The sequence below is a fragment of the Panulirus ornatus genome, chromosome 30 (assembly GCF_036320965.1).
Source record: "Panulirus ornatus isolate Po-2019 chromosome 30, ASM3632096v1, whole genome shotgun sequence".
Taxonomy (NCBI): Eukaryota; Metazoa; Arthropoda; class Malacostraca; order Decapoda; family Palinuridae; genus Panulirus; species Panulirus ornatus.
Genome location: NC_092253.1, coordinates 26198873 through 26214988, shown reverse-complemented (window position 1 = coordinate 26214988; position 16116 = coordinate 26198873). Strand labels below are relative to the sequence as shown.

General features: G+C 39.3%; 1 protein-coding gene across 11 annotated transcripts in view; it reads left to right on the top strand.

Moving 5' to 3' along the window:
• The window catches only part of LOC139758515 (pancreatic triacylglycerol lipase-like), a 210395-nt gene that overhangs the window by 60976 nt on the left and 133303 nt on the right, over positions 1-16116 (top strand). For 10 of the 11 annotated variants that reach the window (XM_071680024.1, XM_071680026.1, XM_071680027.1 and 7 more), the window contains exons 7-9: positions 2626-2713; positions 4281-4455; positions 12096-12183. In XM_071680024.1, the coding sequence (XP_071536125.1) occupies positions 2626-2713; positions 4281-4455; positions 12096-12183 (351 nt within the window). The remainder of the gene's footprint in view (positions 1-2625; positions 2714-4280; positions 4456-12095; positions 12184-16116) is intronic. The other variant, XM_071680021.1, reaches the window with a different exon arrangement.

The window sequence follows — 16116 nt, the reverse complement described above, 5'->3', positions numbered from 1 at the left end:
GGAGGCAGAAAGAAAAGACAGCTACCTGGGTCAGAGAAATGGAACTTGACAACCACTAAAATGCTGGCTTACTTCACCGTCATCAATAACCCTCCCGATAACATTCGGGTGGTGCTGGTAAAATACCTTCATGGTCTTTTTTGTCTGTTTTCCTGGCATTACCTCACTGAAGCAGGGGTAGTGATGCTGTTTCCTGTGGGTGGGGTAGTGGCAGAAATAGATAAAGGCAAGTATGAATATGTACATGTGTATATATATATGTATGTGTCTGTGTATATGTATGTATATGTATGTATATGTATTATCTATTTTATTTATTATACTTAATCAGTGTTTCCTGCGTCAGCAAGGTATATCAATGTATGTGTGTGTGTATGGGCATTTATGGGCATAAGTTTGTTGAGTATTCCTGGGAAATTATATGGGAGGGCATTAATTGAGAGGGTAAAGGCATGTATAGAGCATCAGTTTGGGGAAGAGCAGTGCAGTTTCAGAAGTGGTAGAGGATGTGTGGATCAGGTGTTTGCTTTGAAGAATGTGTGTGAGAAATACTTAGAAAGACAGATGGATTTGTATGCAGTATTTATGGATCTAGAGAAGGCATGTGATAAGGTTGATAGAGATGCTTTGTGGAAGGTTTTAAGAATATATGGTGTGGGATGTAAGTTGCTAGAAGCAGTGAAATGTTTTTATCAAGGATGTAAGGCATGTGTACGAGTAGGAAGAGAGGAAAGTAATTGGTTCCCAGTGAATGTCGGTTTGCGGCAGGGGTGTGTGATGTCTCCTTGGTTGTTTAATTTGTTTATGGATGGGGTTGTTAGGGAGGTGAATGGAAAAGTTTTGGAGAGGGGTAAGTATGCAGTTTGTTGTGGATGAGAGGGCTTGGGAAGTAAGTAAGTTGTTGTTCGCTGATGATACAGCGCTGGTGTCTGATTCTGGTGAGAAACTGCAGAAGCAGGTGACTGAGTTTGGTATAGTGTATGAAAGAAGAAAGTTGAGAGTAAATGTGAATAAGAGCAAGATTATTAAGTTCAGTAGGGCTGAGGGATAGGTTCATTGGGAGGTGGGTTTGAATGGAGAAAAACTGGAGGAGGTGAAATGTTTTAGATATCTGGGAGTGGACTTGGCAGCAGATGGAACCATGGAAGCAGAAGTAAGTCATAGGGTGGGGGAGGGGGCAAAGGTTCTGGGAGTGTTGAAGAATGTGTGTGAGGCGAGAACATTAGCTTGGAGAGCAAAAATGGGTATGTTTGAAGGATTAGTGGCTCCAGCAATGTTATATAGTTGTGAGGCATGGGCTATAGATAGGGTTGTGCGAAGGAGGGTGGATGTATTGGAAATGAGATGTTTGAGGACAGTATGTGGTGTGCGGTGGTTTGATCGAGTAAGTAACGTAAGGGTAAGAGAGATGTGTGGAAATAAAAAGAATGTGGTTGAGAGAGCAGAAGAGGGTATGTTGAAATGATTTGGACACATGGAGAGGATGAGTGAGGAAAGATTGACAAAGAGGACATATGTGTCATAGGTGGAAGGAAGAAGGAGAAGCAGGAGACCAAATTGGAAGTGGATGGATGGAGTGAAAAAGATTTTGAGCGATTTGGGCCTGAACATACAGGAGGGTGAAAAGCGTGCAAGGAATAGAGTGAATTGGAATGATGTGGTATACTGGGGTTGATGTTCTGTCAGTGGACTGAACCAGGGCATTTGAAGTGTCTGGGGTAAACCATGGAAAGTTCTGTGGGTCCTGGATGTGGAAAGGGAGCTGTGGTTTCGGTGTGTTAGACATGAGAGCTAGAGACAGTGTGAACAAATGTGGCCTTTTTTGTATTTTCTTGGCGCTACCTTGCTGGAAGGGGGATGCTATTTCATGTGTGGCAGGGTGGCAATGGGAATGGATGAAGGCAGCAAGTATGAATATGTACATGTGTGTATATCTATATGTCTGTGTGTGTATAAGTATGTATACATTGAAATGTATATGTATGTATATGTGTGTATGTGTGTGTTTATGTATATACATGTGTATGGGGTAGGTTGAGCCATTCTTTAGTCTGTTTCCTTGTGCTACCTTGCTAATGCAGGAGTCGGCGGTTAAAGGCATGCAAAGAATGGAGTGAATTGGAATGATGTGGTATACTGGGGTCGACATGCTGTCAATTGATTGAACCAGGGCATGTGAAGCATCTGGGGTAAACTATGGAGAGTTCTGTGGGGCCTGGATATGGAAAGAGAGCTGTGGTTTCGATGCATTATACATGACAGCTAGAGACTGAGTGTGAATGAATGTGGCCTACTTGTCTTCTCGTAGCACTACCTTGTCGGGGCATTTGGGGGATGCTATTTCATGTGTGGCAGGGTGGTGACGGGAATGGATATAGGCAGCAAGTATGAATATGCACATGTGTATATATGTTTTTGTCTCTGTATGGGCATTTATGTATATACATGTGTATGTGGGTGGGTTGGGCCATTCATCGTCTGTTTTCTTGTGCTAACGCGGGAGACAGTGATTATGTATGATATAGAATATATATCCCCTTTTCGAAATTGTGTTTTTTTTACTTTGCTGGAGATAAGAAACCCATTCTACTCAAACACTGCCTCAAAGAAACTTTATCTTTACAGGATTGCTTTGGAATCAATGAAAATCTGGGAGACAGTGACTTTTGGCCTAATGGGGGAAAACATCAGCCAGCTTGCCTTGGTGATAATGGTTAGTTCTTTTCTATAGTGTTGCAAGAGTGGTGTGTGTATTTATTGTATATACATCTGGTTATTCATTGAGGTTGTAGTTGTTAAGAATGATTACAGTAGCTATAAAACCGTTGCAAAGTAACAGAATCCTTAATTATTCATAGTACTGAGGGCATGAGTCCAGTGGGCTACAACCAGTGCTTTAAGATGTTATCTTTAATTAATCATGCATTTTTGATGAAATGATAAGTGCTAAAGAAATCATGTTAACATTAAACTTTAGTATCATTCATACTTGACTGTTTTTATGAATTTTGTTTTTATACACTTTTTTCTGATGAAAAATGATTATTGAAACATGATTTATTGATTTTTTTTTTTTTAACTATTCGCCATTTCCCGCGTTAACGAGGTAGCGTTAAGAACAGAGGACTGGGCCTTTTTTGGAATATCCTCACCTGGCCCCCTCTGTTCCTTCTTTTGGAAAATTAAAAAAAAAAAAAAAAAAAAACGAGAGGGGAGGATTTCCAGCCCCCCGCTCCCTCCCCTTTTAGTCGCCTTCTACGACACGCAGGGAATACGTGGGAAGTATTCTTAATCCCCTATCCCCAGGGATAATGATTTATTGATATTCATCGATAAAGAATGATAAGAATTAAAAATAGTCAGCTTTGATCCTGTGCAGAGTGTTTTTTGGGGCATGAATCCTCACTTACCCTTTACCCACATAGTTTTATAGAGCCATCAGAGCTGCATGGCTGACATTTTTAAGATAGGCTATTGCTTAAAAAATACTGCCTCAGGTATGGTTAATCCCTTAATTCTTCTTGGCAAATATTTATGTGAACTGGGTGCTCCTCTAGACAGCTATTTCTAGAAGGTGGACATCTTTAATGAATATTTATGCATTGAGTTTCACACCTCTGTTTTAAGGCCACCTGCTGAGCCTGGTTAGTTGCCGAGCTGGAAGTTTGCAATAATTTCTCCTTGGTCAGTCATCCACCAGCCATGCCAATGACAGCATATTTTCATGAGTTTTCGGGGAAAGAGATTGAGCTGCTTTATTTATTTTATATTTATTTTGCTTTGTCGCTGTCTCCCACATTAGCGAGGTAGCGCAAGGAAACAGACGAAAGAATGGCCCAACCCACCCACATACACATGTATATACATACACGTCCACACCCACAAATATACATACCTATACATCTGAATGTATACATATATATACACACACAGACATATACATATATACACATGTACATAATTCATACTGTCTGCCCTTGTTCATTCCCGTCGCCACCCCACTACACATGAAATGACATCCCCCTCCCCCCGCATGTGCGCAAGGTAGCACTAGGAAAAAGACAACAAAGGTCGCATTCATTCACACGCAGCCAGAGTATTAACATATGTATATAAAGAATGTGAAAAGAGGACTGTTGCTCATACTTCCACTATTTAGGAATGATAAATTTTGTTGACATTTTTAGGCTTTCTCTCAAGCTGTATCTTTCTTGTGAAGCATCATTGAAAAATAAAAGATTTCCATCTTTTGAATTTAATTTTTGTAATTTTACTTGCAGGTGATATTGGTTGTAACCATGAGATGGCATATAAATATTACACAGAAAGCATTGATTACAGCATTGATAACACGTTATTTTTAGCACGAAACTGCTCAAGCTGGGATGTTTACAAGATAGGAAACTGTTCCTGTGGGGATGAGGCTCAATATATGGGCTACTTTGTCAATACCAGGTAAGTAGCAGAGAAAAGGTGGAGGTTATGTGTTTAGCATGAAATATTAAAGTGACGTTTCTTGTTATTTCAAACATCTGTCTGTGTGTAATATTATTTTGAAAGAAAGGAAATGAAAACTTAGGGTAAATAGAGATTCCTTAACTCCCAAACAGACAACCAGTTACAAGCTGTCAAAGATCTTTTGACCCAGAATGCCCAGACTTTTACACAAAGGGCGCTGAGTGATACCAGCATCTTGAGTGAAAATATCGGAACCTGTACCTTAATACCCTTTATGACATTCATATATTTTAAGCTCAAGCAGATAGAAATACAAGTGTTACTGATCAGTTAAAGTTAGAATTGAGATGGCCATAACAGGGCATGATTCACTATATGAAGTGGAAAACATCATTATAACTTAGTATGATGAGTAGTAAACAGAGAAGAGGTAGTAAAAGCTTTGCGGAAGATGAAAGCCGGCAAGCAGCAGGTTTGGATGGTATTGCAGTGGAATTTATTAAAAAAGGAGGTAACTGTATTGTTGACTGGTTGGTAAGGTTATTTAATGTATGTATGACTCATGGTGAGGTGCCTGAGGATTGGCGGAATGCGTGCATAGTGCCATTGTACAAAGGCAAAGGGGATAAGAGTGAGTGCTCAAATTACAGAGGTATAAGTTTGTTGAGTATTCCTGGTAAATTATATGGGAGGATATTGATTGAGAGGGTGAAGGCATGTACAGAGCATCAGATTAGGGAAGAGCAGTGTGGTTTCAAAAGTGGTAGAGGATGTGTGGATCAGGTGTTTGCTTTGAAGAATGTATGTGAGAAATACCTAGAAAAGCAAATGGATTTGTATTTAGCATTTATGGATCTGGAGAAGGCATATGATAGAGTTGATAGAGATGCTCTGTGGAAGGTATTAAGAATATATGGTGTTGGAGGCAAGTTGTTAGAAGCAGTGAAAAGTTTTTATCGAGGATGTAAGGCATGTGTACGTGTAGGAAGAGAGGAAAGTGATTGGTTCTCAGTGAATGTAGGTTTGCGGCAGGGGTGTGTGATATCTCCATGGTTGTTTAATTTGTTTATGGATGGGGATGTTAGGGAGGTGAATGCAAGAGTTTTGGAAAGAGGGGCAAGTATGAAGTCTGTTGGGGATGAGAGAGCTTGGGAAGTGAGTCAGTTGTTGTTCGCTGATGATACAGCGCTGGTGGCTGATTCATGTGAGAAACTGCAGAAGCTGGTGACTGAGTTTGGTAAAGTGTGTGAAAGAAGAAAGTTAAGAGTAAATGTGAATAAGAGCAAGGTTATTAGGTACAGTAGGGTTGAGGGTCAAGTCAATTGGGAGGTGAGTTTGAATGGAGAAAAACTGGAGGAAGTGAAGTGTTTTAGATATCTGGGAGTGGATCTGGCAGCAGATGGAACCATGGAAGCGGAAGTGGATCATAGGGTGGGGGAGGGGGCGAAAATTCTGGGAGCCTTGAAGAATGTGTGGAAGTCGAGAACATTATCTCGGAAAGCAAAAATGGGTATGTTTGAAGGAATAGTGGTTCCAACAATGTTGTATGGTTGCGAGGCGTGGGCTATGGATAGAGTTGTGCGCAGGAGGATGGATGTGTTGGAAATGAGATGTTTGAGGACAATGTGTGGTGTGAGGTGGTTTGATCGAGTAAGTAACGTAAGGGTAAGAGAGATGTGTGGAAATAAAAAGAGCGTGGTTGAGAGAGCAGAAGAGGGTGTTTTGAAATGGTTCGGGCACATGGAGAGAATGAGTGAGGAAAGATTGACCAAGAGAATATATGTGTCGGAGGTGGAGGGAACGAGGAGAAGAGGGAGACCAAATTGGAGGTGGAAAGATGGAGTGAAAAAGATTTTGTGTGATCGGGGCCTGAACATGCAGGAGGGTGAAAGGAGGGCAAGGAATAGAGTGAATTGGAGCGATGTGGTATACTGGGGTTGACGTGCTGTCAGTGGATTGAATCAAGGCATGTGAAGCGTCTGGGGTAAACCATGGAAAGCTGTGTAGGTATGTGTATTTGCGTGTGTGGACGTATGTATATACATGTGTATGGGGGTGGGTTGGGCCATTTCTTTCGTCTGTTTCCTTGCGCTACCTCGCAAATGCGGGAGACAGCAACAAAGCAAAAAAAAAAAAAAAAAAAAATGATTAGTTGTGGGACAAGATGTGAGTTGACTCACGGAAAGAATCAGTCTCACCTAAGATGCATGGTTCAGATAGTATCCTGCAGTATGTGCCCAAGGAATGTGAGTAAACACACGAGAGGGGTTCCTGGAGACATCATATAGAAAATCACTTCGTGAAAGATCTTTACTGAGGGAGTGAGGGAGGTCAGATTGTTATGCCTTTCTTTAACCCTGAAAGGATACTAGGCATACTTGCACATTTTATGGTATGGAGACCCAAGACAAACTGTTTTATGATATCGAGACCCCTAGTTGTAATTGTACGATTTTCTTGTTATGAATTAGATTTGAAGATGTGCTTCATTGATATGTAGAGGTGCCATATTTCACAAGCAGCTGTAATTACCATCGGGAAAAAATCTCCTTGTTATAGTTACCCTCACAGCACACACGCATACATATTTATTTATACTTATCATACTTGATCACCGTTTCCCGTGTCAGCAAGGTAGAACCAGGAAACAGAAGAAGAATGACCCATCCACTCATATACACATGCATATACATAAACACCCATACATGCATGTATACATACATATACACATACATACTAAGCATTCTTGCACATTTTATGGTGTGGAGACCCAAGACAAACTGTTTTATGGCATGGAGACCCCTTGTTGTAATTGTGCGATTTTCTTGTTATGAATTAGATTTGAAGATGTGCTTCATTGATATGTAGAGGTGCCTTATTTCTTAAGCAGCTGTAATTACCATTGGGAAAAAATCTCATTGTTATAGTTACCCTCACAGCAGACACACGCATACATGTTTGTCTATATTTATCATACTTGATTGTTTCCTGTGTCAGCGAGGTAGCACCAGGAAACAGAAGAATGACCCATCCACTCATATACACGTACATATGCATAAACACCCATACGCGCATGTATACATGCATAAACACGTACATATCAACATTTAAACATATACAGACACATGCACAGACTTATATACACATGTACATTTTCATACTTGCTTGCCTTTTTCCATTCCTAGCGCTACCCCACCCCACAGGAAACAGCATGGCTACCCCCTGCCTCAGTTAAGTAGCGCAGCAGACGAAAAAGGCCACATTCGTTCACACTTAGTCTCTAGCTGTTGTGTAATGCACCAAAACCACAGCTCCCTATCCACATCCAGGCCCCACAAACCTTTCCATGGTTTTCCCCAGCGAGGTAGCACCAGTACACAGATGAAGACCCATCCACTCATATACACGTATGTGCACATACATTTACATATACATACATACATATAAAATATATACATTTATATATCAACATATACATATATGTTTACTTACACATACTTATACATGGAAAAGATCACAGTTGAGTGTGTAATCAAGTAAATTCCTTCTAATCCATGGTAAACGAAACATGATAAGTTCTCAAGTGCACTTTCATGTAATGATCACATCATCAGGGGAGATACAAGAAAGAAATATAACAGTCAGTTGATATATAGGGAAGGGACAGTTAGGATGCCATTTGGTAAACAAATGACCACCCAAATGGAGTTCAGGTGCATTCAAGTCTGGCAACATGCACATCATAAGATGTATTGTGTGGACAGGACAGGGAACTGTTTACAAATTTTATCAACAATAAAACTGTCCAGTTTGTATAGACCTTTACTGATATTAATGTTACAGTTCTTTGTGTATTTGATAACAGAAGATTCAGTGGTATTTTTGGTGATACAAGGGTTAGAGTTAGTAACTAAGATAGGATTACTCCAATTAGTACAAATATCAAAATTTCTAACATGGTTAAACAAGGCATTTGATTCTTGTCCTGTTCTTTTACTATATTTATGTTGCTTAAGTCCAACAGAAAGATCCTTACCAGTCTGCCCAACGTAAAGCATATCACAGTTTTTACTAGGTACTCTTTAAGCACAGCCTTCAGAACTTTCTGGTGAGTTCCTAATTTAGCTATTTTTTATAGTATTGTTGTTGCTCAAGGCATCATTAACATTAAAGGATTTAAGCAACCTGGGAAGAAATGTAAAATTATAGCTAAAAGGGAGAACTTAAAGGTTCTTGATGTCAACAGGAGGTTAGGGTTTAACTTTATAAAATGTTTTATTTACCAACATAAGGGATTTAACAATGAAAGATCTTGGGTACTTTAACTTGTATCCAGTTGAATATATCTTATCAAAGTTCTCATCAACGATGAACTGTGGTCTGCATATATGTAGTACCTTAAGAAACATAGACTGGAATGATGATAATTTAACTCTGTCATGTTGAGCTGAGTAATATTGGATTTATGAGCATACATTGGTAGGCTTTCTGTATATGTTAAACTTGAGTATGTTTCCATCCCAATGGATGTTGCAATCTAAAAATTGTAACATTCCAATATTTTCAATTTCTACGGTAAAGTTGATGGAAGTTACTAAATTGTTAAGTAAAGGGAGAAATGTTTATGAATTTTTATTTGTTGGCCAAACACAAAGAACATCATCTACATACCTAAACCAAATTGTTAAGTAAAGGGAGAAATTTTTATAAATTTTTATTTGTTGGCCAAGCACAAAGAACATCATCTACATACCTAAACCAAATTGCATTAGAGGTAAAGATATCCTTTAGTAACTTAAGTAACATAGATATAGTATAAGATTAGGACAAGATTCAAATGCCTTGTTTAATCATGTTGAAAATTATGATCATTTTGTTGACTGGAGTAATGCCATCTCAGTAATTAAGTCTTGACTCCTGTACCACGAAAAATATCAATGACTTCTATTTTTGAATACGCAAAGAATTGTATCATAGATATTAGTGAAGGTCTATACAAATTAGATAGCTTTATTGTTGAAAGAATTTGTTAACAGTTTCTTTTCTTGTCCACATATTATTATATGCATGTTGCCAGACATGAATGCACTTGACCTTCATTTGGGTAGGCACTTCTTTAGCAAATGGCATCCTAGCCACGTCTCTTCCTTATATATCAACTTACTGTTAAATTTCTTACTTGTATCTCCCGTGATGATGTGATCATTATACGAAAGTGCACTTGGGAACTTATCTTGTTTCATTTCCCTGTGGATTAGAAGGAAAATGCATATACATGTATACACATGTTCATATTCATACTTACATGCTTTCATCCATTCCTGGCATCATCCCACGCCCCAGGAAACAGCATCGCCACCCCCTGCATCAGTGAAGTAGTGCCAGGAAAGAGACGGAAAAAAGGCCACATCCACTCACACTCACTCTAGCTGTCATGTGTACCACATCGTTCCAGTTCACTCTGTTCCTTACACACCTTTCACCCTCCTACATGTTCAGGCCTTGATCGCTCAAAATCTTTTTTCAATCCATCCTTTCACTTCCAATTTGGTGTCCTGCTTCTCCTTGTTCCCTCCACCTCTGACACATATAACCTCTTTGTCAACCTTTCCTCACTCATTCTCTCCATATGCCCAGACCATTTCAACACACCCTCTTCTGCTTTCTGAACCACACTTTTTATTACCACATATCTCTCTTACCCTTTCATTACTTACTTAATCAAACTACCTCTCACCACATATTATCCTCATACATTTCATTTCCATCACCCACACTCCTCCGTACAAAACTATCTATAGCCCATTCCTTGCAACCATATAATATTGTTGAAACTATTGTTCTTTCAAACATTCTCAGTTTTGCTCCCTGAGACAATGTTCTCTCTTTCCACATATTCCTCATGGCTCCCAGAACCTTCGCTCCCTCCCACAATCTGTGACTCACTTCAGCTTCCATGGTACCATTTACTGCCAAGTCTACTCCCAGATATCTAAAACACTTCATTTCCTCCAATTTTTCTCCATTCAAGCTTACATCCCATCTAACTTGACCTTCAACCATGCTGAACCTAATGATCTTGCTCTTATTCACATTTACTCTCAACTTTCTCCTTTCACACACTTTTCCAAACTCAGTCACCAATTTCTGCAATTTCTTACTTGAATCAGCCACCAGTGCTGTCTCATAGGTGAACAACAATTGACTCATTACCCAGGCCCTCTCATCCCCAACAGAATATATGGTGTAAAGGCTTTCTATACTGGAGCAAATGCATGTTTAAGAGTGGGTGGAGAGCTGAGCAAAAGTTTGGGATACATGCAGGTGTGAGGCAGGGCTGTGTGATATTACCATGGCATTTTGTTATATATATTGATGGAGTGATGAGATGAAAGCAAAATTAGGGAAAAGGGTGCAGAGATGGAGTGTAGTGGTGAGATATGGTGGCTAGTGGCAAGCCTGTTTGTGGATAATACTCTGTTGTATGCAGAGGGTGAAGAGGAGTTGGAGGATGTTTTGCATTTTATGATGTGTGTGTAAGCAGAGGAGATTGAAGGTAAATGCAAGTAAAGGTAAAGTGATGGTGTTTGAAAGGAAACAGTGAAAGTATAGGTTTTGTAAAATCATGTTGAGTGAAAGAAGAGTGTACTAAGTGCTGTGGATATGGGGGGAAAAAAGACTTGAAGAAGTGAGGGGATTTAAATATCTCGAAACTGTCTGTGGCAGGAGAGATAAGGGAGAGAGTAGTACAGGATAGAAGAGTCATTGGGTCCCTTAATAGAAAAATGAAGGTTAGAGGTTTAAGTATGTAAGTGACAAGAGGATTAAAGGACATCATAGTCCTCCCAACCCTGACCTATGCAGCCAAAACATGGACATGGAATGAGGCACAGAGGTCAAGAATCCAGGCTGTGGAAATGAGCTATTTGAGAAGAGCATGTGGTGTGATTAGATGGAATGAAGAAAGAAATGAAAGGGTGTATGAGAGATATGGTATGGCAGGAAATACATAGGGAGTGAATTGTGGAATGGTAGAATGGATGAAACGTAATACTTTGAAGAGATTTGGGCATGTAGAAAGAAAACGAAGACTGGGAGTTTACAAGGAGAATGTGTAATAGGACAGTTAAAGGAGTTTGTGCGAGGGGAAGACCACCTGTGACATGGGCAGATAGGGTGGAGGAATACTGGAGGGAGAGAACTCTACAGAGGAAGAATGTATGGAATGGTGTATGCAAGAGAGGCATTTGAGGACTGGAATAAGTGGAGACTTTTGCTGTGGCCACCCCTTGATGGGAGTTCCTGGAGGGAATGGGCGTCAGAGATTTTTTTTTTTATACTTATCGCCATTTCCCGCATTAGCGAGGTAGCGTTAAGAACAGAGGATGAGGACTGGGCCTTTGAGGGAATATCCTCACCTGGCCCCCTTCTCTGTTTCTTCTTTTGGGGAAAAAAAAAAAAAAAAATCTGACGCACATTCCCTCCTGGAACTCCCATCAAGGGGTGGCCACAGGGATATGATGCATTATGAACCTTATATTTTTGTGCAAGTACCTGGTTAATGCATTAAATATTTTGCCAGAAAATAAGGTATGTCAGTTTTCCAACGTAGGAACTTATGACTTTTGCTTTTTCAGGGTGTATGGTGTGTTTTATTTATTCACAAATACCACTGCTCCCTATGCTGTGAAAGATGCGGAGTGTTCTCCTGGAAATACTGCAAGGGTGAGCTTTGTTAGACTTATTATCCTGTTGGCAGTCATCTTTAGTTTTGTAGTAACTGTAATTATTTATGTAGCTGTGTTTGTCTGTTATAGACAAAGACAGCAGCAGTTAGAAAGTGACTTATTAGTAGAGAATGAAGAGCAAGTTATTGAAGATGATCAGGATGATGAACTTATAAATGAAGGTAAAACTTGTAATGGAAGTTTAACAGATGAAGGTGATACTGATCAGAAAGATTCTGAACTTTTAGCAGGTTGAATACTTAAGTTCATTGTTTTTATCCTAGCTATAGAAGATATGGCTAATTAAGAGGTGATTTGTTTTTATTTACAATGTTATCTGGAACTCCAATCTAGTTCTCATATGATTATATATCCTTTAAAGTAACGTGGGTTTTTGATGACTTTAGAATTAGTGTACCAAAATTCTCCTCGCATTTTCACTTAATCTTTGAAACCACACATATACATCTATTACATCTGTGAGTGACAGTTGATTTTATTTGGTGATTGAGAATAATTCTTAAGCAGGTCTGATTCATCTTTTTACTGGTGAATGATAAAATTGTGATATTGTTTTTTCTGAGACTTTTATAGATTATGGAATCGATACTTTTTTATAGACTTTTATAGAAATGAAACATGGAATCAATACTGTTTTTCAAGAGTTTTATGGAAATGGAATATAGAATCTTTGGTTATTGATTTAGTACCTTTTAATATATCAGTATGCTACCACAAAAATATAGTTACAAGCATTTGTTTCTATTTACAAAAGTTTACTTTGGGTACATCATATCAAATAGTGTTCACAGCAGCTTTCTGGATTCATCCTATTCTTTTTTATATTTAGGTCTTTTTAGACTTTGCTGATATTAATGAAAGGAACAAAGAATTTGGTAAAACACTTACAGCATTTTAGAATCACTAACTTTTAGATCTTTATTGCCTATGGACAGAACCCCATGAACATCTGAGAGCACTTGGTCGATCGGAGACAAATCTGTGTCTTATCCCTCAAAGATAAGGTGTGTCCATGAGGATTTACTCCTTTGACTATGTTGGTCAAAGGAGTAAATCACATGGGAGGCTATTGGATGCTCATTCACAAGGACTCAAGCAGACAGCAGTCTGCCTGGGTCTTTGATATTATGGTATGGATGCACAGAGAACCTAGGGGCGCACCATCTTCATTCATGCATTTGCTTGCATTGGTGCAGTGTGTACGTGATGACTGCTGCTTGACATCAATTTAGGGTGTCTTCACTTTCGTTTTTGGCCTCTTGAGGTGTCAGATCATGGTTTTCCAAGACATGAATCTTAAGTAGTCTGTTGTATCATGAGAATTAGGTATTTGTCAGTGTTACCTGCCACCACCATCACCACCACCACTCCACTTCCAACATCACCACCACTAATTCCACCACAGTCATCATCCCCATTAACTTACCTCGAACATTACTATCACTCCATTGCCAGTGCAGTTTTGTAAAGCTAAAACAGCACAGTACCATTGCAAAGCAGTCATTTAATCATACCAGAGAGTCTGCTTAGTGGCAGTATGTGCAGGAAGGAGTGTGTGCACATACTTACATACATACTTCCTGTGCACATACTTCCTGTGTGCATTCCATTTCTCTTGACATTATATTGAATAATCATACCAACTTCTTTGCTGGACTGATATATATTCAAGTTTGATATCCTTTTGATACATTCCCATGAATTATTGCAGACTTAATAAATATTCATCTTCCTTGTTGAGATACTGTAAGAACCAGTGCATAATACTTGATGCCTTCAATTTGCTTCCATCAGTAGTTCAATCATATATCTGTCCCTTCTTTTTCCTGAGCTGTAGAGTTTGAGGTCTTTCAACCTCGCATGATAGCTTATATGTCCCAGACTCTTAGCTTTACTTGTAAAATGTTCCTGAATTCTCTTTAACCTGTATATTTCTATTTCCTTAACTTGCATTATTCAGTTTTGCCTATGTTTACAGTAAACATTTCATCTGGAATTCTCATAATCAACCATGTCGCTCATTATTTGGTTTCATAGTACGGTACTGTCTTAACAATTAGCTTCTTGAATTAGTTTCTCATTTATAATAACTCTTAGATTTTTTTTTTTTTTTTTTTTTTTTTTTTTTTTTTTGCTGCTGTCTCCCGCGTTTGCAAGGTAGCACAAGGAAACAGACGAAAGAAATGGCCCAACTCTTAGATCTATGCCACTTTTTTCTGTGTCTTTATCTGTTGAATCTTTCTAGAGAGTTTCATTCCATCAGATATTTGCCAGATTTTTCCCTGATAAATTCCATGTTTTCTGCTCCCCATTAGTAATTTATATTCAGGTCTTCTAGCAGGATTTTTTGTCATCTTATCCTGTTGTTTTGATTATTTTCATATCATCTGCAAAACATCCGACAATACTTTCATTTTCCTCCATGTTGATGTCTGACATTGTTATTACAAAGAGTATTGAAGCCAACACTGTACCTTGCATTACTGATAAAACACCCTCATCTTCAGACATTGTTCTGGTTGCTACCACTTTGAATTTTCTGCTCTTTAGAATCTCTTTGATCCATTTTTCTAATTTACATTTAGCGATTGTTTTGCAGGAGCATTATGTGGAAACATTAGGTTGATTTTCTCCTTTACTGCTTCATTGGACAAATGCACAAAAAAAGTCAAAGCTGTTAATATTTTGAATTAAGATCCCACTGTCATATTTATGAAAGGGATAAGCAATGGGCTTATGCTTACTGAATTTTGTTCGCACAAACACATTAGAACTCACCTTTAATCCTGCTGGTCCTCAATGGAGCTCACCTTCAGTTCTCTCGAGTGCATCCCCCAACTTTCTCCAACTTTCTTCTTTCACACACTTTACCAAACTAAGTCACCAGCTTAGTATTGAAAGGGTTAAGGAACCTACTTTGTTGCGAGTGATTAACAAAAGGGATTTTTTGCATTTACCTTATCCTGATCCTTTGTAGATAGTAGTTGGTAGCCAGCAGCCAGGAAGTAATATTACTGGTACAACCCATATGGGTATTGTGAGAGTTAGTGATGGCTGCATGGTGAGCCAGCACTTCAGTGGTTGTCAAGATGCACTCCTCTGACCCAGATGGCTGTCTTTTCTTTCTGCCTCACCCACGTGTGGACAACTGGCATTCTGTCCAAAAAACATACAATTCCTCTTTCACACGTAACTCAGGACAAAATTAAATTGTATGGTTGCGAGGCGTGGGCTATGGATAGAGTTGTGCGCAGGAGGATGGATGTGCTGGAAATGAGATGTTTGAGGACAATGTGTGGTGTGAGGTGGTTTGATCGAGTAAGTAACGTAAGGGTAAGAGAGATGTGTGGAAATAAAAAGAGCGTGGTTGAGAGAGCAGAAGAGGGTGTTTTGAAATGGTTTGGGCACATGGAGAGAATGAGTGAGGAAAGATTGACCAAGAGGATATATGTGTCGGAGGTGGAGGGAACGAGGAGAAGAGGGAGACCAAATTGGAGGTGGAAAGATGGAGTGAAAAAGATTTTGTATGATCGGGGCCTGAACATGCAGGAGGGTGAAAGGAGGGCAAGGAATAGAGTGAATTGGAGCGATGTGGTATACAGGGGTTGACGTGCTGTCAGTGGATTGAATCAAGGCATGTGAAGCGTCTGGGGTAAACCATGGAAAGCTGTGTAGGTATGTATATTTGCGTGTGTGGACGTGTGTATGTACATGTGTATGGGGGGGGGTTGGGCCATTTCTTTCGTCTGTTTCCTTGCGCTACCTCGCAAACGCGGGAGACAGCGACAAAGTATAAAAAAAAAAAAAAAAAAAAAAAAAAAAAGCTCATTCTTCATAACTCAAGATTTTCCTGCTTTGAGCACCCTGTGCTAGCTCTTCCTTTTGGCTAAATTTGTAGGAGCAATAGATA